This window comes from Plecotus auritus (assembly GCF_963455305.1).
Source record: "Plecotus auritus genome assembly, chromosome: 8".
Taxonomy (NCBI): domain Eukaryota; kingdom Metazoa; phylum Chordata; class Mammalia; order Chiroptera; family Vespertilionidae; genus Plecotus; species Plecotus auritus.
In genome coordinates, this window is record NC_137782.1 from 82,387,098 (window position 1) to 82,410,649 (window position 23,552).

Below are 23,552 nucleotides of genomic sequence, written 5' to 3' on the forward strand. Positions count from 1 at the left end.
AACACTATGGGCTGGGCTGCTTTAGCTCACTGGGAAATCAGAGGAAAGGGGGCCTTGGAGACAGGTTCAGGGGGTTAGCCTGGGACGAGCTGCTGCTGCCCATTGCTCTCCTGGTTGCAAGTCTCATGGGGATCCTTAGAGTTTAGGAGCAAGTTCGTGCCAGAGAAAGGAAAGGCACGGGCGTGCTCTAGAACAGCGGTCGCCAACCTGTGGTCTGCGGACCAGTGGTGGTCCGTGAGGTCCAAAAGGTTGGCGACCGCTGCGAAAGAGCCAGTGCTCGCATCCTTTGTCTTGAGGGCTTTATCTCTTTCTCACAAGTGGGAATTTTAGGGGAGATCTCAGGACAGGGTTTCAGCAGAATATTCATCCGTTTTTCAGGTGTGCCCTTTCAGGGTCAAGATCTCTACCAGGGCTGGAGTCATTAGACATTGCAGTTGGTCCTAGCATTGTTCACCTGATTTTGCTGCTTTTCTGGGCCTGGACTGAAATGCAACTAAGGCCTAGATGTGATCTACAGGAGGAGACCTTCTGTATCTGGTGGTAAATTGCTCGGGAGTTTGTTCAGCTAGCTGTCTCCGTTTCCCCATGCTACTTGCCAAGGAATTTCCCCAGCTTTTTACCATCCTGCCTCACAGCGTTAGAATGCACTTTCTGTAATCACTTCTTGCCCCTGCCTGGGTTGCCTACTAACACCTGCTCCTGGAAATGAAGGGAATGCAGCCTCAACCTGGGTGAGACCAGAAGGTAGCTGGTGCTGGCAAGCGCTGCCCCCTGAGTGGGTGTAATAGCTTCAGAGCCATGAGGCCTGGCTTGTTAGCAATGGGGGCAGAGATAATGTAGAGTTTTCTAGTGTTTGTTCTCCGCCCCCAGAGCCACCTTACATTTGTGGGGCATTCTATGGCTTGCCGAGTGTTTTTACATGTGGGTGTGTGTCTCACTGAATTCATACTTGAGCTTCATCGCCCCATGAATGCAGACCTAGACACTTGGAAACAGTGTTATTTTGAGAAATTGCAAACATTCTTAAATGTTCCAGAAAAGTTGCATGAATAGTACTGCTGTTCGTTTAAATTCACCAGTTGTTGAAATTTTGCCACGTTTTCTTTACCTTTATACTTTTACCTTTAAAGATAGAAACATCAATGATGAGAAAATCATTGATCAGCTGCCTGCTGCATGCCCCACACTGGGGATTGAGCCCACAACCCAAGCATGTTCCCTTGACCGGAATCGAACTTGGGACCCTTCAGTCCTCAGTCCAGTGCTCTGTTCACTGAGCCAAACCAGCTAGGGTACCTTTTTCATTTTTTATTTTTTTTGAGGAAATGAGGGGGCTTAGCTTTTGCCACTTACTTTCCAACATTTTCACACTTTGCCCCTAAGTTCTTCAGTATGCATCTCTTAAGAACAAGAACCATATTAAAAGTATCACACTCAGGAAAATAAACATCAATGTCATATTACCTATTATACGCACTTATTCAAATATCCCTAACTGTCCTTTATAACTGTTTGTTATTCTTATGCCATAAGTGATCAGTTCTGTGTCCGCTATATCATTAGTAATCATGTCTCTTTATTCTCCTTTTATCTACAGTCAGCCTTAAAAAAAATGACATTGATATTTTGAAGCGTTCAGGCTAGTGGTTTTGCAGAAAGAGCATGAAGTTGGATTTGTCTGATCCTCTTGCATAGATTCAGCTGGAACACATTTTGGGGCAAGAAAACTACCCAGGTGATATTATAGCCTCTGTTACCATGCCGAACCAGGGCCAAATACTCAGTAGTCGCCAGCCTAGAGAAAACTTCAAGGTGATTTTATGAGAAGGAACTTGATCATGCAACCCAGCCAGCAAGGACACACCAGGGATGGTTCCCAGAGCAGTGTGTCCCTGAACAGAGCATCGAGCCCACCTTTATTAGGGGAAATCGTGCATGAACACAAAGTGGACTTTGTCATTGTGTGCATAGGTGGGGACATGCCAGCCCACTCACAATCAGGAAATGTGGCTGTGCATACAGAGTATGTTCAAAACTGGAAGAAAATATCCGGGGTGGATATTTTAGTATTATGAAGGAAGTTCACGAGGAAGTCACTGGAAGGTCCTTTAGGCTGTTCAATTCACCGCCTGGTCCTGCAAAACTTCTGGGCTTGGTTCTGAAAAACAGTTCTGTCGGCCATCAACATCAGGGATTGCATGGGCATGGATAAACATCTCACTAAGCTAAGCCCTGGCTGGTTTGGCTCAATGGATAGAGCATCCGCCTGCGGACTCGAGGGTCCCAGGTTCGATTCCGGTCAAGGGCACATGCCTGGGTTGCGGGCTTGATCCCCAGTGGGGGATGGGCGGGAGGCAGTCAATCAATAATTCTCTCTCATCATTGATGTTTCTGTCTCTCTCTCCCTTTCCTTCCTCTCTGAAATCAATAAAAATATATTTAAAAATGAATAAATAAATAAATAAATAAATAAATAAATATAAACAAACATCTCACTAAGCCTTGGGCTTTCTGTGAGACTTTTAGCAAATTACGAGAACATTACACAAACCTTACAAATTTTAGAGTAATCTAAGTAGGATCACAGGTTAATCGTGGCTGAGTTATAAACTCTAAACAAAGGTCAGTCTCTGCTAGACTACATGTCCAGCTTTGGCTACACCTCAGAGCATCACGGGTGTGGCATTTTTGGAGGCTGATCAATTGGTTCAGATGGTGTCTGCCAGGTTTCTCCATTGTCAGGGTCCCCTTTCCTCTTCATGATAAGCAATCTCTGGGGTGACATTTTAAGATGGTGAATGATCTGTTCCCTAACACCTTTCAGCTACTCATGTGAGCATCCACTCATGATTCACGCTTGCATCAGTTCTACCTGGTGGTGGGGTTACCACTTTCAGATTAGAAAGAGGAAGCTCAGAAAGAGGTGGGTCTCATGAGGCCTTCCCACCGTGACTACGTCATCATACAATCTCTTAGGTTAGACCACATTGTTTCATCTTTTATAAGCCACTCGTTCTTTGCCCTCCCTTATATTTATTTGCGAGCAGACATCTGTCTTAGGGATTACAAATTTCTATTAATCTCATCTGCTTCTGTTTTAGGTGGAGTTCCCTAAACGCAGAGCCTGAGGCAGGGTGGGATTCCTGTGCTGTGATCTATTGAGGGAGGCTCAGGAGCAGTGTGTACAGGACTGAGGGATACAGGGTGCAATGGGAGGAAACCAGGCAGAGAATTGGGGTCCATTCAAGTCTAGCCTCAGCCTTTGCACTGGGAGCGCTGAAGCGTGAATAGCACCCCAGAGTTGTCCTACCCGTAGGCAAGAAGACCACTCCTCTACACCCTGTGTCATTAGCAGTGCACCCGTTCCCAGGGGAGAGGATAACTTCAAGAAAAGGGGGCAGCAGGGGCATGAGGGCCCGATCTGATACAGGGGGACTGGGCAGGGCACCATCAGCATTCACTACAGGTTCAGCATTTCCTTCATTAGTTCTTTCCTGAAGGTTGTCCTTTAGGTTGGCTGATAAACCCAATTTGTTCTGTAATAATAGGCCATAAATATCAAAGAATAGCTAGCTGAATAAAGGCATTGGCTTAATCATTGGCAAAGACAAGGTCTAATTTATGGTTGCTCCTTTATGAGGCTCCATGAATCTTATTTACCAGCTCCCTGTTGAGGCCCCGGCTTTTTAGGCTGAGGTCAGTTGTTAGAACAAAGTTTTTAGCTTCTTGAAACAACTGAGGTGTCAAGGGATGTACCCTCTGAAGGAAGGAAGGCTGTCAACATGTTTACTCTCAGCACACCTGAGTGTCAGGGTTGCTGTTTAGAGATTGCAGAATTTGGTCTTGGTAAAATATCGCCAACTCGAGACAGCAGGAATACAATGTTATTTTAATTGGGTTGTGAGTTCTTTCAATGTCATGTTACTGTCCCCCCCACCCCCCCATCAAAAACACACAAAAACCTAATTGGATCTGAGTTCCAGTGCACATTTTGCACTTAGGTCTCAAGCAAGTGCTCCTCAGGCTGACAACACCACCCAGATCTTGGTGGAAATTCAGAGTCCCAGGCCCACCCCAACCCTGCAGGATTAGAATATATGGGGCTGAAACCAGGAATCTGTGGTTTAACAAACCCCAGGTGATGCTAATGTAGGTTCAAGGACTGGTCCAAAGCAGTGGTTGTAAACTTGGCTGCATGTCAGGATTGTCTGGGGAACTTTAAAAAATTCTGATGCTTGCATCCTACCCCATGTGTCTGATTTATTTGATCTTGGTGAAGTCTGGCCATCAAAATGTTTTAAGCTCCCCAGGCAATTTTAATAATAGGCAGCCAGGGTTGAGAATTGCTGGTCTAAAGTCTCCTCTTACCTTATGTGAAAGGAATTTTAACACCAGATTCATTTTGAAGAGTTTGTTCTTATTAGCTGCAAAGATTCACTTCAAAATACCCAGAGGCCCTGGAATGTCATATGCACAACGAGAAATTGCCTTTCTTGTCAGATTCTCCCATCTGGAAACATGTAGCAGAGGTAAAGGGAAACATTCATATATTTGAGAGAAAACTAAATGGAACTCTTGACATGAGTCTTTAGAGATGTAGAAAGTCAAGAAGGTATAGGGGAGAAGTTAGGATGGGGTTTCTGGCCAGCCCACAGGCTATCTATTATGGGTTGTTACCCAAAGGCAGACCCAAAAACGATCACCTTGCATGGGCTTCTTCCATATTCAGTCTACCTTCCTTGGAGTGGAGAGGTCCACATGGAAATAGCTCACCTCCTACCCGCAGTCTCACCTTACATTTGGAACCATCACTCATCTTTTTCAGTGTTGAGGACTTCACCCAGGCTACACACTTGGGGTTGGGGGTCGGGGGAGGTTAGACATTTCAAGTCTGTGTGTACTCCAACCTGATCTTGGCCCTTCAGACATGAAGGGTCAGGTCTGATGTTCCTGATGGCTGCTCCAGGACAGGAGTTGATTACCAGCTCATTGAGAGCCAGGGAAAGGGAGAGTTCTGAGTGTGGGAGAGGGGAAGAGACCCCCGAGCTGACCAGACTTGGCTTGCAATTTCCACCTTCTCTCTCTTAGCAGAGCCATGTCCTTGAGCAAGTCACTCAATCAGTCTGAGCCTCCCAGTCCTCTCTTTTTAAACTGGGATCCTAGTATCTTCCTTTCAGGGCTGTTGAGATGAGTAAATGAGAAAATGTTTGCAAAGGGCATGACCGGGGGTAGACACCACATCGGTACAAGCTATCCTGTGTTCATGATCTTACTCGTTACTGCAGAGCTGGGTGAACACCAGACCACTTTAATTTCTAGTTCTGCCATCTCATGGCTATTTATAACTCAGAGCAGCTTGATAACTTCTTGGGCCTCAGTTTCTTCTTTTGTAAAATGGGGACTAAACACTCAATAGCAGGATTAATGTTAGGGCCAAAGGCAGCCATGGAAGTCAGTGTGATTTTTTTTTTTTTTATTGAGCTTTCACTCATATAACATACAATTCAAAATTTAATGTGTACGATTCACTGGTTTTCACTATATTCACACATCTCATTCAAGAACATTTTCATTTCATCAACAGGAAATCCATACTCATTTGCAATCACTACCCATCCTCCACGCCTTCCCAGTCCCAGGCAAACACTAATCTTTCTGTCGGTATATATTTGTCTATCTAGATATTTTATATACATGGAAACATAGATTATTAGGCCTTTTGTGTCTGGGGTTTTTCATTCAGCATGATGTCTTCAAGATTTATCCATGTTGTAGCATGGATCAGTACTTTATTCATAAAAGGATGAATGAATATTATGCTGAAATAAAGTATGGCTACTAGTATACCATATTTTATTTATTCATTCATTACCTGATAGAAATTTGGGCTATTTCCACTTTATGGTGATTATGAATAATGTCAATATAATTTTATGAAAAGCATAGCAACATACCACTGTAAGGTTTCATTATAAATAATACTAGGGGCCCAGTACACAAATTCGTGCACCTTGAAAGGCACTGTGGGCCGTGAGGCTGCCATAGGCACAGGGGCAAGTGTCAGCCCATCTTCCGCGCCCCCACCCAGCTCCTCCCGCTGCAGCCCCCGGTCCCCTGTCTACCGGCAGCCCCACTCCCGCTGCTGCCATCGCTCCCACACACTGATGGCGCTGGCCCCGCTCACACCTACTGACAGTGCAGAGCAATTAGGGCCCACACCAGCAGTGGGTGTGAGTGGGGCCAGCATTGGCAGTGGGTGCGAGAGGTGGCTGCTGGCCCTGATCACCCCTCAGGAGCAGGCGGAGGTGGAGAAGCCCTGAGGGGCAATCAGGGCCAGCAGCCACCACTTGCACTCGCTGATAGCGCCAAATGATTGGGGCTGGTGCTGGGAGCCGGCAGCAGGTGCGAGTGGGGCCAGCGCCAGCAGCAGGTGTGAGCACAGGGCAGGACTGCAACGCACGGTAGCAAAGAATTTTCAGTAACCACCAGAGGCTCGCCTCGATGACAGCGACCGGCACCCCACCTTGGTCTGGCATCCCCGCTCACCTGCTCCACCATCCCATCGCGGCCGATGCCCACCATGTTCCACGAACGGCCCCTGGTGGTCAGCACACGTCATAGCAACCAGTTGTTCGTTTGTTCCACTGTCCGGTCTATTTGCATATTAGGGTTTTATATATATAGATTAGTAATAAAATTCCTACCTGTGTGAAAAGAAATGAAATGCAATTCATTGGGATACAAAATGAGTGTGCGTGCATGTGAATGGTTTATTTTTGCTTAGAGCATGCCATGGTCATTCTTATGATATAGTCTCTTGACTTTTAGGACTTCATGGTTCCCATATGGAATTAGTACTTAGGGGTCTGTGCCCAGAAGAAGAAATGCTTTATGCCAGAAGATAGACTAAACAGCATTTAGGATGTTTAGAATCTTTACAAAACTGGGTTAGAAATAGAAGGTGGGGTCTGTTAAGTGTTGTTGAGTATGCCGTTTAATATTGGGGCTACAGAGTGAAATATAACCTGGTGTTTGCCCTCAGGCTTCCATTCTGGAGGGGAAGACAAGTAGGTGGTGATGACAAGATGGGGTGTGTGCTATGACAGGCCTTGCCTATGAGGTTGCAGAACCGTGTCTGTGTTAGGGAAGTTGTGCCTCAGCCATTTGACCCCTGCCGACTCTCTCTTTCCTAGCATGGTAAGACACAAGGACGATGGCTGTTCCCAGGAAACGGATGTGAAGACCTGTCCCCGGGACTCTGGCTATGACAGCCTCTCCAGCAGGCTCAGCATTTTGGACCGGCTTCTCCACACCCACTCCATATGGCTGCAGCTGAATCTGAGTGAGGAGGAGGCGGCAGAAGTCCTACAGTCCCAGCCTCCGGGGGTAAGACTCAGAACCTCAAGGAAACAGGTTGAGGCAGGCAGCGCTGCTACATTCTTAAAGACAAAAGGACTTGGAGGTCTAGAAAGTTCTTTGCAGCCTGTAGGGAATACGGTTCCCCATGTGTACCTGGGTTGCAATGCAGGGAAATTCCCGTGGCAGCTCCCAGAGCCCTTCGCAATTTGTCTTTCTCTCTCCATCTGCTCAGTTACCCCCAGGAAGTGCAGGACTCAGCAGGACAGCAGGGCACCTCAGTCATGAGGAGGGGCTGCTGCTCAGAGGCCCTGGGCCTGACTTCTTGAGACCAGACATTTAGGAAGAGCCTGGTTGGGGGTGAGAGGGGGGGTTAGTTGTCCCTGTTGTTTTACTTTCGTTCTGAGTCTGGGAACCGTATCCGGGCCCAACCATCTAACTTGGGACCTAACCTTCAAAAGTTCGTTGTCCATAGATTTGTCTGCTTTGGCTGATGACGGTGAATTTTCTTGGGCTTTCTCAGTGGCTTTACACATGAATCAAAGTCCAGTTCAGTTTGTTCACCTATTCCCTACTCAAGTCCCGTCTCATCTTAATCAAGAACAGGCCACAACTCTATAGAACTTCCTTAAAAAATAGTTATTCAGTGGTTGGTATATCATTTGCTGTCCAATATGGTAGCCAGTTGCCCCATGTGGCTATTTAAATTTATATTTATTAAATGAAATTCAATTAAAAATTCAGTTCCTCTGTTCCATTAGCCACACTGGAAGTGCTCACTAGCCTCAGGAGGCTACCATATAGGATGGTGCAGAATATAGAACATTTCCATCATCACAGAAAGTTCTACTGGACAGTGCTTGTATGCAAAGGAAAGAATGACCACAATAAATCCTAGATAAAATAAGACTTGAAACAAAACCTCCTGGCAAGAGGAAGACATTCAGAAGTAGGTAGAAAGACAAAGATAAAACTCCATCAGTAACTGGCCGAGGAATGTTGTAACAATTGGGCAGGAAAATAAACTTTTGTGTTTCCTTTCAGCCAGAGCCTGTCTGTTACCACTTTTTGATTTATAAGTGAGTCTTTGTTTCTCATCTGACAGAAGGCAGACAGGACTAAGAACTCTGTTGGAACATGCTCAGGATGTCAGGCGCAGCATTTGATCATCTTTGCAGAGAATTCCCTGGCCAGCACCCTGGGTTGCTGCCTTTGGTTTTGGTCTGTATGATCAAGACCCCCTTCTGTGAGGCCCCCACTTGTTGGAGGTTGTGTTGTCTGCTCCTGCATGTCTGCCAAAATTTTTGAAGAAGGCAGTGGCCCTGTTGCTAGGTAGCAATTCCCCTTCTGGTGTCAGGCACGTCCATTCCTGCTGAGACCTTGTGGGGAACAAGTCAGGCAGGATGTTGTCTCTAGCCACCTACTTGGTCCCTGGCCAGGGCTCGCCTCATGAGATGGGTAGGCTGAGGGCAGGCGCAACATGGATCAGGAGAGGCCAGATGCGCTGGAAGAAGCTAGAATGCTGAAGAGCAGGAGAAGCAGGTGCGAGAGGGAGATTTGAAAGGCTAGCCATCGTGGCATGGGTCCTTGGGATGCCCACCATCCTTGATTAATGTTCAACTGAAGACGGGCAACTACAAACTGTTTCTGTAAAGGGCCAGAGTGTAAATATTTTTGGCTTTGTGGGCCATACAGTCTGTCACAACCACTCAAGTCCGGCTTGTAGTGCAGATGCAGCCATAGACAAATATTTAAATGACTGAGCAAATATTTAAATCCATTTGGTCTGCTGGCCATACTTCACTGATCCCTGATCTCAGGTTACAGAGACTCAGGAAACAGGCCTAGAGGTTGTGCTCTCCCTGCCTCCAAGGCTCCCAGAGATCCCCACCTGCATAAGGGAATATGACTTCTTTTCCACTCACCAACAGCTGCCTCTCACAGTATTTAGGAAACATTTGCTTCAATTTTAGAGTGTCCTAAAGACCTGGACTCCCAGAACTGGCTTCTAGGTAAATTCCATGGCTACCTCCTCGTGGGTGCTAGAAGGAAAGAGAGAACTATTTCACTCCTTACCAAACACCCCATTCCCATAACTTCCCCTTCAACCTCCACACCTCCAAAATGTTTCTTAGGAGCCATTGACTGGACATACAGACCAAAGTGAAGATTATGTGGAAAATATAAAGAGTGGTAGAGGAACAGAGAGCACAGTGTTCAAATGCAGAGGAAGAAGGGAAGGTGTTAAAGAAACATCAGTATAGGATCCCTGGAGAAGGGGCATGTGCTGCAGAAGGGAACCAGGCTCAGCCAGGCCACTAGTGCACACTCCAGGGAGCACCCTTTTATTTTCAGTCTAGAATCTAATGGTGCCTTCGTCCTCTCAATTTTGAATTATGCAGTGCACAGCCTGAAAAGGAGTAGATGGCATACTTGCCTCTGTAGTGACAGAGGCCAGAAAGGTGTCCTGAGACATCAGTACGGTTTTAAGCATGTGCCTGAAGACATTAGGACCTGGAGGGAGCTATGGAAAGTGAAGTGAGTCAGGAGTCAATGGACCACAAGGCTTGGTGTTGGCCATGATGAACTTCAGAGCACACCTACTCACCTTCCAATGGAGCTGTCATAGTTGGGCTCCAGTGGATTGTTGCCATGCCTGGTCTTGCCATGTCATCCCATTTTCCAAGAGAAGGTAGAAATTCAGATTTTAATGTGAAAAACAAAAAAACAAAACACACAAAAACTCCTGTCTTTTCATTGTTGACAACAAATTCAAATCTCTATCGCAAATACACCCATGAGCCAAATTAGTCAATGAACTCCCAATTCATCACCCATATTGCTGCCCTGTTGCCTGTGTTTAGAATCTAGGTTTCATCAACCAAGATACCCATATAAGACCAAGCCAGAGAATGTGTGACCCAAAAACAATCACCAAACTGAAAATGCTCAGCAGACTAAGGGAGCTCTTACCTCCTGGGGAAGGTTCTATTGAAGGGAGAGTGGAATTCTGTGAAAGTCAGCTATTAAGGAATTCCATGGAAATCAGTTATCAAGGAACTAGTGGCCCGGTGCATGAAATTCGTGCATGGCAGGGGGGGGGGGGTGTTGTCCCTCAGCCTGGCCTGCACCCTCTCCAATCTGGGATCCCTCTCGCAACCCGGGACTGCTGGCTCCTAACTGCTCACCTGCCTGCCTGCCTGAATACCCCAACCACTCTGCCTGCCGGCCTGCTTGCCCCCAACTGCCCCCCCTTGCCAGCCTGATCACCCCCAACTGCCCTCCCCTCCTGGCCTGATTACCCCTAACTGCCTCTGCCTCAGCACCACCACCATGGCTTTGTCTGGAAGGACGTCCAGAAGGTCTCCCAGTCTGATTAGCATATTACCCTTTTATTAGTATAGGTAGATGCTTCATAACCTATGGCATGCTTGCTGCTGATCCCACCTTTCTTAGGGAGCAGAGTGTCCTGTATTGAGCCTTGCAGTTAAGCTATAAAGGGGGGCTCTATTTGTGGGTGTTGGAGGTATGGAAAATCATATGCCCAGGTTCCAACCTTCTAGATGTTTCCTAAGCTTGAATATTTTTCCTCCTAGATTTTCCTGGTTCGTAAATCCACCAAAATGCAGAAGAAAGTCCTCTCCCTTCGCCTGCCCTGTGAATTTGGAGCTCCACTCAAGGAATTTGCCATAAAGGAAAGCACATACAGTAAGTGGTCACTGGATGGTTGGGTCCTGGTTGACATGAGGGCCTCAGGCCTCTCAAGCAAGTGGAAAGAGCCTGTGCTTTGAGACAGACAGTCATGGGTCTGAGTCCCGGCATTGCCATTCACTGAATGACTGGGTGGGTAATGTACCCCAGGAACCTCGTACCCCTAGTTTTCTTATATGTACAGTGGGCTGATAGTAACCTCAGAAAGTTGTTAACAGTTCAGTTAAACAACCTATGTGCAAAGTGTGCAGCCTACTGCTTGGCATATGGCAGAGGCTCAATAGAGTTTGGCTTCCTCACCCACTTCCCGGTTAAGCACAGGATGGATTTGGTGCCCAGGTTTGCTGATGACTAAGCTTCAGGGAAGGCTGTCTTTTTATAGGATCAAATACTGAAACATGTGTCTGCACATCTTTGTGAATAATCCTTGAGCAGACATTTCCCTCCAAGCAATCGCTGTTCACTTTTCTGTGAAATGCAGCGAATCAGAGGCAGGATCCATCCCTTTGGAAAAATTAAGTTTTGAGGGGAGAGTGGTGTTCAGTAGCATTGGTATTTCTTCCATGGTCCCTGGAAATGTGAAGTATCAGGGGTCCAAGTTTCAAATTTAAAGGGGAACATAGAGTTCCCAGGTACTGCCAGCCTCCAAGAAGGAGTGGAAGAGAGGTCTGCACCCCAAAGGGAAGGGCTTCATTGAAATCGCAGGTCAGCAGGCTGAAGTGTGAAGGCAAGAGGAGAACGTGGGGAGACCTGTGGACTGTTCCAATAGTGAGGCTGAGACCAGGATTCTCACTTCTCAGTTTTGACCCCAGTCTCTGCATCGGAAGAACCTGAAGTTACCATGGTCCATTTAAGGGCAGGTCTGGGATTCTCCTCAGACCGACCTTCATCATCTCACTAAGCCAAATGGCCTTTACCTGAGTCTGGAGGAGACATTTGCAGCAGAAACTAAACTTCCCAACCTCTGTGTGATCGGCCTCAAGTTCAGCAAGGCCCTGCAATGTTTTTCCTCCAGGGCTCACAAGGTCACTGGTGCCAGGGAAAAAACGTCCACGTGCAGGCACAGGAGCAGTCATTAAACCTGGTGAATGATTAATAGTTTATTTACATGAGGAGGTAATCAGAAGATAGATTTCAAACCTACCATTTTAAAGATAATGAATTAAATACTAGGTTGAAAAAGACAATGCTGAATTGGCTTTTGGAAGTCTGCCAGCCAAGAACTTGTTTTTAAATATCTTCTAATATTAACCATGGTAAGTTAGTCTGGAAACCCCTTTAGTGACTTTCTTGATGTTCATCTGAGGTCCCTCCCAGCTAAAAGTTTTCCTCTCTCTTTTGTCAAGACCTCTGTCACTTCCTTATTCCTTTCAAGGGGACTTAAAGTGGTTGAAAGAGCTATTTATGCACAAAGCATTAAGGTAGCCATAACTAGTGAACACAGGCCTTGGTCCCACTGTGATGGCCCCTCCCAGGTCCTATTTTCTCCCGGAATTGAGGTGGATTGGAAGAGGAAGGACTTGTTATAAAAACAGATACCTGTTTTGTCATAACATTTAGAAAATGTGGTTTAATAATAAATACCACCTTATTTTTGTATAGATTGTTTTTACATAAATTACCCCATTTTAAAAAAAATTTCAGTTCCCACTACTACCCTTCTGGGAGACAATGAAAGTACTACTATTGTGTGCTGAGCCAGCTCAGCCAGGTTTGGTGAAGGATTGAGAAAAGACAGACAAGAGAATGAAAGCTGGGTTCTCCGTGGGACGCTGTCCTCTCTGATGGAGAGCTAGCAACAGCGCCACAGCCTGTAAGCCGAGTCTTTATTTTATAGCCATACTAGTGGCCCGGTGCACGACATTCGTGCACATTAAAAGAGGATTAATTAGAGGAAATAATTTAATATTGCTATTTGCCCTTTCTCTATAATAGAAGTGTCAGAGATGAAAGAAAATTAGTAAAATGTATATGAAAACCTTCTTCCTGTCAGAGACTGGGGCACACCACAGGACCCAGAGTCAAGTCCCCGCCCACCCACATGCACCTCAAAATCGCGTGAGACCCAGACCCGGCCACATCCCCCCATTGGGCTAGATCCAGACCTGGCCAGTCCCACCCTTGTCAGTCCCCACTGGGCAGGGGATGTAGTCTCAGGTCCCCTGGCCTGGTGCCAGGATGGGGGGCATGGCCTGAGGTCCCCCAGCCCAGACTGGGGTGGGGGGGCGTGCCTTGAGGTCCCCCGTCAAGCCCCGCCAGGCGGGAGGGTTGGGGTGGGCGTGCAGCCTCAGGTTCCCCGGCCTGGCACCAGGTCCCCTGTCAAGCCCCATCGGCAGGGGGGCGCAGCCTCAGGTCCCCTGGCTCGGTGCTGGGGCGGGGGGTGCGGCCTGAGGTCCCCCGGCCTGGCGCTGGGGCTGGGGGAGCAGCCTGAGGTCCCCTAGCCTAGCACTAGGACGGGAAGCGCACCTTGAGGTCCCCCATCAAGCCCCACCAGGTGGGGGCACGGCCTGAAATCCCCTGTCAAGCACCAGAACGGGAAGTGCACCTTGGGGTCCCTGTCAAGCCCTGCCGGGTGTGGAAGGCTGCCTGAGGTCCCCTGTCAAGCCCCACGGGGGCGGGGGAAGGCGTAGCCTCAGGTCCCTGCTGATTGCTTGTTAAGGCTCCTTATGGGAACTTGGCCTCAGCTGTGGGTGCAGCCATCTTTGTGACGGAGTGATTCCACAAAGCAAAGTAAGGGCATGGTCAAGATGTTTACAATGTTCCAATCTACTCAATGACATGCACCTGAACTCTATCAAGCCCACATTACTCAGACATGTGGGTCCACGTGTTCGGACCGTAGGTTCAAGCTTACAACTATAGCTGTTGGCTATAAATTGTGCTGGGAGGGCTCTGCCCTCCAAGCTGGGACTTGCATGTGGCAATGAGAGGACTGTGCCCTCTCATTAGTCTGAGGCTTGAACCTGTCCAAACACTGTAGCCGCTCTCCACACTATTGTCGATTTTATAGATGAGAAAACCAAGGCTCAGAGATGTTAACCTACCCCAAATGGTTTCCTCTTATTTAACTCACTAAGTTGTGGTGAGAGTGTGTGTTTCTGTGGGTCTCTCTGTTGTGGTATATGTGTGGAGGCATAGGTGTGTTTTGGCTGCTACAGTACAGAAATACTAAATAAGCAAAATAATACAACACAAGCAAATAATAGGCAAAATAAATGAGGATATGGAGTGTTATAAAAGGAAGAAAACCTTGCCCTAGCCAGTTTGGCTCACTGGATAGAGTGTCAGCCTGGGGACTGAAGGGTCCCAGGTTCGATTCCAGTCAAGGGCACGTACCTTGGTTGCGGCCACATCCCCAGTAGAGCGTGTGCAGGAGGCAGCTGATCGATGCTTCTCTCTCATCAATGTTTCTAACTCTCTATCCCTCTCCCTTCCTCTCTGTAAAAAATCAATAAAATATATTTTTTTTAAAAAAGGAAGAAAACCTCATTTGATTGAGGAAATGAGAAATCTTCCCAAAGCTAAGGATGTCTGAAATGTCTTGGGAAGAATGACTGCATGAGTGGTACCCCAGCCAACGTGGTGTGAGGAGTGGTTGGCAAATACATGAACATTTGAAGTCCAACCACAGGCTGTCCCATCATTCGGAAGACATACAAATGGCCCACTATCTTGCCAGACATCTCTTTTCCATTAGGAATCTTGTGCACTTGGTGGTGGTGGTGGTGGGTGGGGGCGCTCTGTGTAAATGGGTTTTAGAATTTTTCATACTGAATTTAAACAAAAGCTGACTCCTGGAGATCTTGTGTTGTCCTCCAAGCTTTGTGCTCCCTCTGCCTTGTGTCTTTACCAGAGGTGGCCTATTTTGGCAAAGAGGAATGTAACCCAGGAGGTCCACCTCAGGAGGGTCAAGGGCAGTGAGGGCCTTGGTATTCCCCAAGCCCTGTCATATGCTGATGGCCTCTCTCTGCAGCCAGACTGGCCCCTTGACCCTGCCCAACTTTGTGTTCTGAACTTTAAAAGAGAGAGAGAGAGAGAGAGAGAGAGAGAGAGAGAGAGAGAGAGAGAGAGAGAGAGAGTTGTGCAATAGGAGCGTGTGCTCGTCTGTTTACCAGGATTGGAGCCTGTGCTCCAAATGAGTCAGGGGCTGTTTCCAGGCCGTCCACTCGGCACTGGCCTGTTTCCGGCTGGCGTGCACCCTCCTCACAGCTGGTTCTGATAAGCGCACAGTAGTTGTTTGAGAGCGCTGGGCCTGGGATGGTCCCGTACACGCAGCAGGCAGCAGTGCCTTTCTTTCCCAGAACATGCTCAGGGACACTCAGCTGGTTTCCCAAATCTCTCTTTTCCAGCCTTTTCCCTGGAAGGCTCAGGAATCAGCTTTGCGGATTTATTCCGGCTCATTGCTTTCTACTGCATCAGCAGGTAAGGCCTCTTCTCTTATAATTTTCAACACCTGCTGGGTATGCAATATAATTGGCCCGAGTTTCTTGATTCAAACAGGGCAGAGGGATCTGTCAGGCTTACACCTATTAGATGTCACTGGAAGGATTAGCCACTGGAATAAAATGGTCACCAAGCCCACTGTGCCAGGCCTAAGACCCAAATGATGGCTCTGGCTCCCCCAAATGTGAAATCTCATTCATTAGTATGATTATGTTCTCAAGCTGCTCCCATGGCTCCTTTTACGGAGACCCATCAAGCAGGGGAAACACACTCATGCATATACACACACATGCACACATACACATACATGCACACACAGAGAGAAAGGGACCAGTAATGCAAACCAGTCACATTGAAAGGCCCTTGATAACTTTTCTGAAAACTCTTCAAGGAGTGCAGTTCATTCTAAAAACGTGGGTTCCTTAAACCAGCCTATACACTGTGCATCACCATCCTTCAGGGCCACTGGGTGCTCATGTCCTTTTCCTCATTAAAGCGACTGTCTCAGTCGACATGAAGTTAAGCCAAACACCACAAGGTTAACAAGTGTCAGGAGGGTGGGAGTTGTGCAAGACCTTTTTTTCTTTACTTTCTAGCCATAACAGCTTTTCAAATCAAGTGCTTTTTCAGCGATACAGAACCCTAGCTCTTTATCTGCAGAGACTATTGCCCCTCTGAGCTCAGTTGGCCTCCTGTGCTTTCCTGTGTCTGTTGCAGCTGGAAGAGTGGTGACGGGCATGCACTACTTACTCATGGTTGTTTTCAAAGATCACTTCTCGCAGTCTCTCTGAGGCCGAGAAGCTTACTTGGGATTGGCTTATTTTATGTGAATTTAAGGGTCAGGCTATTTCTCAGAGACTGAGTAAGATGTTCCTTGTACCTGTTGGACTAGGCTTTTCAGGGGCAGGTACTAAGCCCTTTTTCCCTGGAGGTCACCAGCCCAGGGGAAGCCACACAATCGAGGGCCTGAAGATGGGGAGACCATTTTGGAGGGGGACCCTTTGCTGCTTCCCAGCAGGGAGAAACAAGAGGCTTCACCTAGAATTGGACCAGAGCCCTGTGAGTATCCCCCAGGGGACAAAACCTGCCAAGGTGTGGGCAGGAGCCTCCACCGTCCCCAGGGGACCACACCTGGTCTGGCTGGAGGCAGACCAGGCCCTGGAGTGATTTTCAACACTAACAGGCTGGTTAGAGGTGAAGTTGGCCAGTAGCTAGTCTTCATAGTTTGCTTGTTGGTGACTGTGTTATTGTTGTGAAAGATTGTTACACCTATAAACCAGCGTTGGGCAGCAGCACATGAAAGATACCATCTCTCCCCTCAGTGTTCATAGTAGACTAGAATGCCTGCTGTCCAGGGCTGTTCCATGATTGAAGGAGAACATGAAAGCCTTTTATAAACTACAAGGCACGATGGGAATGAATATAATAAGGTGCTTACAGAAACATCGCAGCATTGACATTTTGTGACGAGGGAGACCTGCGATTCACTTTATTTATTTCAAGATGCAAAGGTTCTTGATGTTTTTGTTTCTCCTTTTTATCACGTTACTCATTTACTTGCATCTGTGTTCTTAATTGATTTGATCCAGTCTTACCAACATATTTTTCAAATGTCCTAGTTGGTTGTTAGTACCTGAATATACTCAGGTAGAGAAGGTGACTGGACTGTCAGCTCTGGCATTCAAACAGAGCATATATGCACGTAATGCACTATATGAGAGAATTCATGGATCAGTAAGCATGTGATTTGCCACACCAGGAGGGCACATGGAAAAGTATGGCTGAGAATACAAATAGCGGTGCACAGCTTGGCCAGCGGTGCTTAGTAGCTCTCTGTCGGTTGGTGTCATCAGTGTAGTGTAGAGCGCTGCTTCGCAAACTTGTGCCAGAACCACCAGGAATCTTGTTAGAGCGGAGACTCCGACTGTGGGGGTCTGCGGCGGTACCTGAGAGTCCATTCCCAACAAGCGCCCAGGGGATGAGGCCCATGCTGCTGGTCCGAACCTGCACTTTGAGTAACAAGGGGTTAGAGGAAATAATTATCATGATTAATTGTTAAATATCATTATCATTTCAGGGGCTTTCCGTATCTGTGCTAGGTACCATTCACACATTAGCTCTAATCCTCATTGTAACCCTGATATTAGGATCATGAAGACTGTGTGGGTTGGTGAGAGTGAGAGACTTGCCCACATTCAATTAACCAGGAGCAAATAATGGATTTGAACTCAGTCCTGCCTTGATATCAAAGCCCATATTTTCCCACTAGCCAGCACAGATCCACAGACTTGGGGTCCAACACTTCATCCCACATCAGCTCTGTGAGTGGGTGTAGGGACCTATTCATCTACGTTATCCTGTATTCCTGACCTGTGGAGTGAGGGACATGTAACTTTCCTCCCAGGGTGTGTATGGGCCCGATATGAGGTAAGGTGCTTGGTGCAATGCAATAGTAGGTGGTCAATGAAGTTAGTTTTCTCCCCTTTAGAAATATGACATGTATAGAGCAAAGTTAAGATAAAAAGAAAACCTTGGGTGAAATGTTTATATCTAAGATGGCTTTATCTTGTCTGTTATGCAAGTTTTAGAATCAGGGCCCCTTTACTTAGCAGTGTGTAGGTGAGAAGGAAGTGCCCCGTGTGTGTGTGTGTGTGTTTGTGTGTGTGTGTGTGTGTGTGTGTGAGAGAGAGAGAGAGAGAGAGAGAGAGAGAGAGAGAGACAGAGAGAGAGACAGAGAGAGAGAAAGAGAGAACCTGTGAGCATGTGCTTGTGTGCTTGGAGGAGATGCTGTGCTGGGCCCTGGCTGGCACAGCGGGAGAGGACTCATGTACAACATCTAATTTTCTAGTAGATCAAAGCCTAAAACCACCCATTAGCAAATGTCAGGTGTTGTTTCCTGTCATCTGTGTCATTAACAAAAAACAAAAACAGTCATGTGATATTTAAGCTCAAGGTACTGCATTGGGCAAGGTAAAAGCTTAAAATAAACGTAGGTTGATTGTGTTGTATGTGGCTTTTCTCCCCCAAATTGCCTAATGAAAGTAGATGTTAAGTTGGTACGGCCATAAAAACATATATTCGCATGATACTTAGGCGTTACAAAGTCCTGGTTCCCACTGATCTTCATGTAAGATTATAATCAGGGTCATTGTGTCTCCCGGGGTCAGGCAGCAGCTATTACAGATGCTGCCATCCCCTGAGGCTCCACCTGCTTCCTCTGGAACAGATGCAAGGTGACAAGTAGAAGGAGGTGCTCACAGCATCTGGGGGCAGGTGAAAGGGTCTTCTGGAAGCAGGAGGTGACCCAGGCTAGACACCCCAGGAAACAGGAGCCTCCTGACTGCCAACTTGTAGCATTAAAAAATATATTTATTGTTGAAAGTATTACATATGTTCCCTTCCCCGCCCCCATTGTCCCCTTCTAGCCTGCCCCCAACTCCTCGCATTTTTATTAGCAGTGTGTTAGAATCCTCGTGACAGTAGATATTTATTTATGTTTGGTTCTTTTCATTGACCTTTCTAATTTGTTATTCATTGTCAGCAGCTTCAAGGGTTCCAAAATTCTCAGTCATCTGGATTTAATCCGATGCAGCCAGGAATGTTGCCTAATCTTATAGTAAACAACAAGTTTTTTGGTATAGTTATTCTCTTCAATGGAAATTTTCAGGGCATCTTGTATAGACAAAACACAAGCAGAAGCTCCAAGTTTTGTCCCTCACTCCACCCCAGCCATGATGGCCCCTGGCTGTTCTTCACACATGCCACACCCTCTCCCACCCTAGGGCCTTTGCACCTGCTGCTCCCTCTGCCTGGAAAGTTCTTATCCTCATGTTTACTCCCTGGCCACCTTTAGATCTTCAATCAAATGCTGTCTGCTCCTGGGGCCATCCCTGGCCAACTCTCACACGTGAACACTCTTTATTATGCCCCTTTTGCACTTTATTTTTATCCAGGACACACATCCCCTTCTCTTAGATTCTATCAGTTGTATAATTGTTTATTGCCTGTTGGTGTCCACTTAAATGAAGCTCCGTGCAGGTGGGGACTTTTGTCTGTTTTTTTTCCCCACCACCTGGAACAGGGTCTGGCACATCATAGATGACTATAAACATTGGTTGAATTAATGAATTCATTATAAAACCAGTACCACCACTAAAAAAAATAACATCATTGTATTGAACATTCATCCATTCATTTATTCAAAACACACTTTCTCCCTGTCTGTTATAGGTAAGGCATTGTGCTGAGCCCTATGAAGAACTCGCTAATGCTTAGAGTATGGCCCTACCCCTTATACACTGAGTGGCCAGATTATTATGATCTCTAAACGCATAATAATCTGGCCACTCAGTGTATATCCTATATAATAAAAGGCTAGTATGCAAATTGTTCCCTCAACCAGGAGTTCGACCAGCAGGCAGGCCGGCCAACCGCCTATGTCCCCTCCCCCTGGCCAGGCTGGCCAGACCCCACCCATGCATGAATTCATGCACCGGGCCTCTAATACACACACACACACACACACACACACACACTGAGTGGCCAGATTATTATGTGTTCAGAGATCATAATAATCTGGCCATTCAGTGTATATGAAAATGAACATGTTTATTAAGCCTACCTTTACCCTTTCTGAGAAAGCAAGAGATCGTGGTCCATGCGTTTACTAGGGGCAGAGCTGTGCCCTGGACATGGAAGCACCCTGGTGCCAGCTCAGCATTTTCTTGTTGGGCCTGTGAGTCTGTGTTGCTGCAGTGCAGTCTTTGTCGGTCTGCACATGGCACCCACATGCTGCTCGGTGGCTGGGATGTTGAATGAGGTCCTGTAGATTTGTCTTCCTACTCCAAGTGTGCTCACAGGACAGCAGAATGGCCTTGGACTATGGCAGAAATGCCGAATCTCCAACCTCACCCAGACCTTCCGAGTCTGAGTATGCAGTATAACAAGATGCCCGGGGTTCATGTGCACTACCCTAAGACACAGAGGAACTCTTATGTCAATATTCATTGAGAATCTGCCACATGCAAGGCAATGGGACAATAAATGTTGGTTTCAAATTGCACATTCCTGCCCTGGGAGTTGGGATCCAACATTCAGAGCATCTAGTAAATTAGTAATAATGTTTTATGTCTATGATAGATCCACCGACATATTCAACAGTTCCGATATTAACCCTAGGTACATTGTAACCAGGAAGGAATTCTGGTCCTGAGTGTGTTAACACAGGCAGAAGTTTTCCAGTTAGGCATGATTTGATGTCTACTTAAGACACTTAGAATAGTTTAAGCTAAAATATGTCTAGGATGGAAATAAAAGTAAGATAGAAACATGACATGTAATTACAAATATTCTCTTTCCTGAAAAATTAGGGACGTTCTGCCGTTTACCTTGAAGTTGCCTTATGCCATTTCAACAGCCAAGACTGAGGCTCAGCTTGAAGAACTAGCCCAGCTGGGACTAAGTAAGTGGGGGCCCCTGCACAGGTCTCTTGAAATAACTCCATGGAGCAGCGTCAATGTGGGGCTGGCTGATAATACATCAAAGAGTAATCCCGACCTCCATGGCAAAACTTCAGGTCCAAAAGGTTCCTGAATCACCTCTTCTGAGAGTCTTTTCCTAAGTCAGATGTTGCACCAATCCGCAGAGGCCCATGCTGAGTCTGTCTGGGTGACAACCTCCATGGCCCCACAGCGTCTTTGCGTTTGAGCTATCCTAAATGTCCTGATGTAATGCACACTTCCGCAGTGTGTCATTTCTCTCCTCTCTGGGGCATCTTGCTGGGGCAAGGCAGTGCCTGACAGAAAGAGAAACCCAGTGTGGTGCCTCTCACATGCACGGGTTTGATCCTAGAGGAACCACAGGCATGGACGGCACTCCTGACAGCACAGGCGTCTAGAGTAACATCTATTGCGCTACCTCTCTTGTTCAGTTCCAGTCCTGGTGTTCTGGGCCACGTCCCTTATGCCGCCAAGCATCCTTGCTCTGGCTGGCACTTGCTCCTCCTCTGGCCTCTTGGATGCCTGAAAACCCAACACCATGCTGCTAGACAGTGGTTGACAGTGGATCAGGATACACACTTCACCCAGTTTCACTTCTTTGTCCCACTGTCCTGGGGATTTCATGTGGGTTTAACTTTTACAAAACATTTTCCCTCCTAGATGAGAAGGGAAAATTCTCTTAAGATTGTAGGGCTTCAGTCTGCAGATAAACAACCAGGCCATAGTCTTTGAATGGAAGTTTGCAACTCTGAAGGGCAAGTGCTGGGATTCCTAAGGCCTAAGAAACTATATTTGACCCAGCAAATAAATATCTATGTGTTGGCCCTTTGGCATATTTTTCTATTAATATAAACTTGTTTTGAAGCCGATGTCATTGCCAAGGGAGCCTGCATAATTAGTAGAGAAGCCCGGAGGTAGATTCAGATTCTGTTCTGCAACCCGGATTGCTCCAAAAGAATTTCCCAACGTGTCTAAAGCCTGGCCATGGGCAGTTGGGTAGTAGGATTGGAAAATAGAATCCTGCTAAAAATACCAGGGCTGTATAAATGTTTCCGTGGAAAAGCTATGCCATCTCCTACAAACTGAGTTTACACACCTTTAGCATTTTAAACAGTTCCTGAATTTAAGTTAATATCACCAGCTAGACTGTAGGACCCTTGAAGACATGCATCAGGGCTCCGTTTTCTCTTGTGATGTCTGTCCCCATAACTCCTGGTTCAAGGTTCAGCATGCAGTGTATGCTTTGTGCTGACGCAGAAGGACTGAAGCGTCATGGACAATAGTAGTGCCCTGCAAAGAAAAAGGCAAACATGGCTTGTGTTAGCCCTGGCTGGCAGTCGGAGCAGTTCCACCAAGACCCACACTGGCCAATAGAAGCACAAAGAAGGCCAGCCAGTGTGTAATTTTTAATTTCCACATTAAAGAAAATTTAAAGGACATAGGTGAAATTAATTTTTACAATTTGTTTGATGAAAGATATCTGGAATGTTATTTCAACATATAGTCAATATTAAAGCATTAATGAAATATTTGACATTCTTCTTTTCATACTAAGTATGTATTTTCTCCTTCCAGCATATCTGTGTTTAGGCACTGAATTTTCAACAGAAATACATGATGTGTATTTAGATTTCATTAAATTTATGGTTGAAAAAGTAGATTCACATACCCAAATTCCAAGCCTACTTAACAGTTTTCCAGGTACTGAATTGAGCTTTAAGTAACATTAAATAACAGTGAAAGCTGAGTTTCTCTGTGGCACGAGCTGGATTTCAATAAATAACTGACTGTTGGCTGTCGTGTTGGACAGGACAGAATGAGAGGGAAGGGAAAGAAGGATGCGAGAAAGCAGGTGACACAAGCCCCCATATCGGGTGTGTTTCCATCACAGACAAGGCAGGGCAAGTGCTCCCAATATCAGTCTCTCCCCACACCCCATGACCAGCCATTCTGGGCCCACAAGAAAGAAACACATTTAAGCAAACACAGCAAGGCAAAGCTAGAGAGAGAGAATGACCAATTCCAGATGGAAATTACAACAGATAGCACTGCCTCCCTCGATTGGCATGGAAAACTGAGACCCATCTGGAAAAGGGGACTCTGGCAGTGTTACTTGCAATAGGCAATGTGTACTGCTCCAAAGAGTGTTGAATATGTATAGCTCTGGTGAGGAGGTTATAGGATTTGGGGCAATGGGCAGCAAACCACAAAGATAAATAGTTGAACTTGGACTTAACATTTGCATAAGTTTGCTGTCCTCGTTTTTGCTGATGGGACCCATGAGTATATTTTTCTTCCTTTTGGGGTTTTAATGCTGAACACGTAAAACCCCAAGCAGATTGTGTAACATCCCTCAGGCCCAGCTGCCGCTCCTGCCCATTAAAGGGGAACTGCCCGTCCTCTGTGGAGGGCATCCCAGGAGAAGGGGGTTGGGGAGGGTGCTGTGGCTTGGTTTTTGTAAAGTCGGGGAGCCCCATGGCCTTTTCCAAGCTTATACTGTAAAAAACAAACACTGTATCGGGTTCTTTTTTCCTGACCTGTGAG

The 23,552-nt window shown here is 46.6% G+C and overlaps 1 protein-coding gene across 4 annotated transcripts in view; it reads left to right on the forward strand.

Annotated features, from left to right (window-relative positions):
* The window catches only part of RIN2 (Ras and Rab interactor 2), a 112,707-nt gene that overhangs the window by 59,070 nt on the left and 30,085 nt on the right, over positions 1-23,552 (forward strand). For all 4 annotated transcript variants that reach the window (XM_080683039.1, XM_080683041.1, XM_080683040.1 and 1 more), the window contains 4 exons: positions 7,194-7,386; positions 10,953-11,064; positions 15,417-15,489; positions 20,880-20,971. In XM_080683039.1, the coding sequence (XP_080539165.1) occupies positions 7,194-7,386; positions 10,953-11,064; positions 15,417-15,489; positions 20,880-20,971 (470 nt within the window). The remainder of the gene's footprint in view (positions 1-7,193; positions 7,387-10,952; positions 11,065-15,416; positions 15,490-20,879; positions 20,972-23,552) is intronic.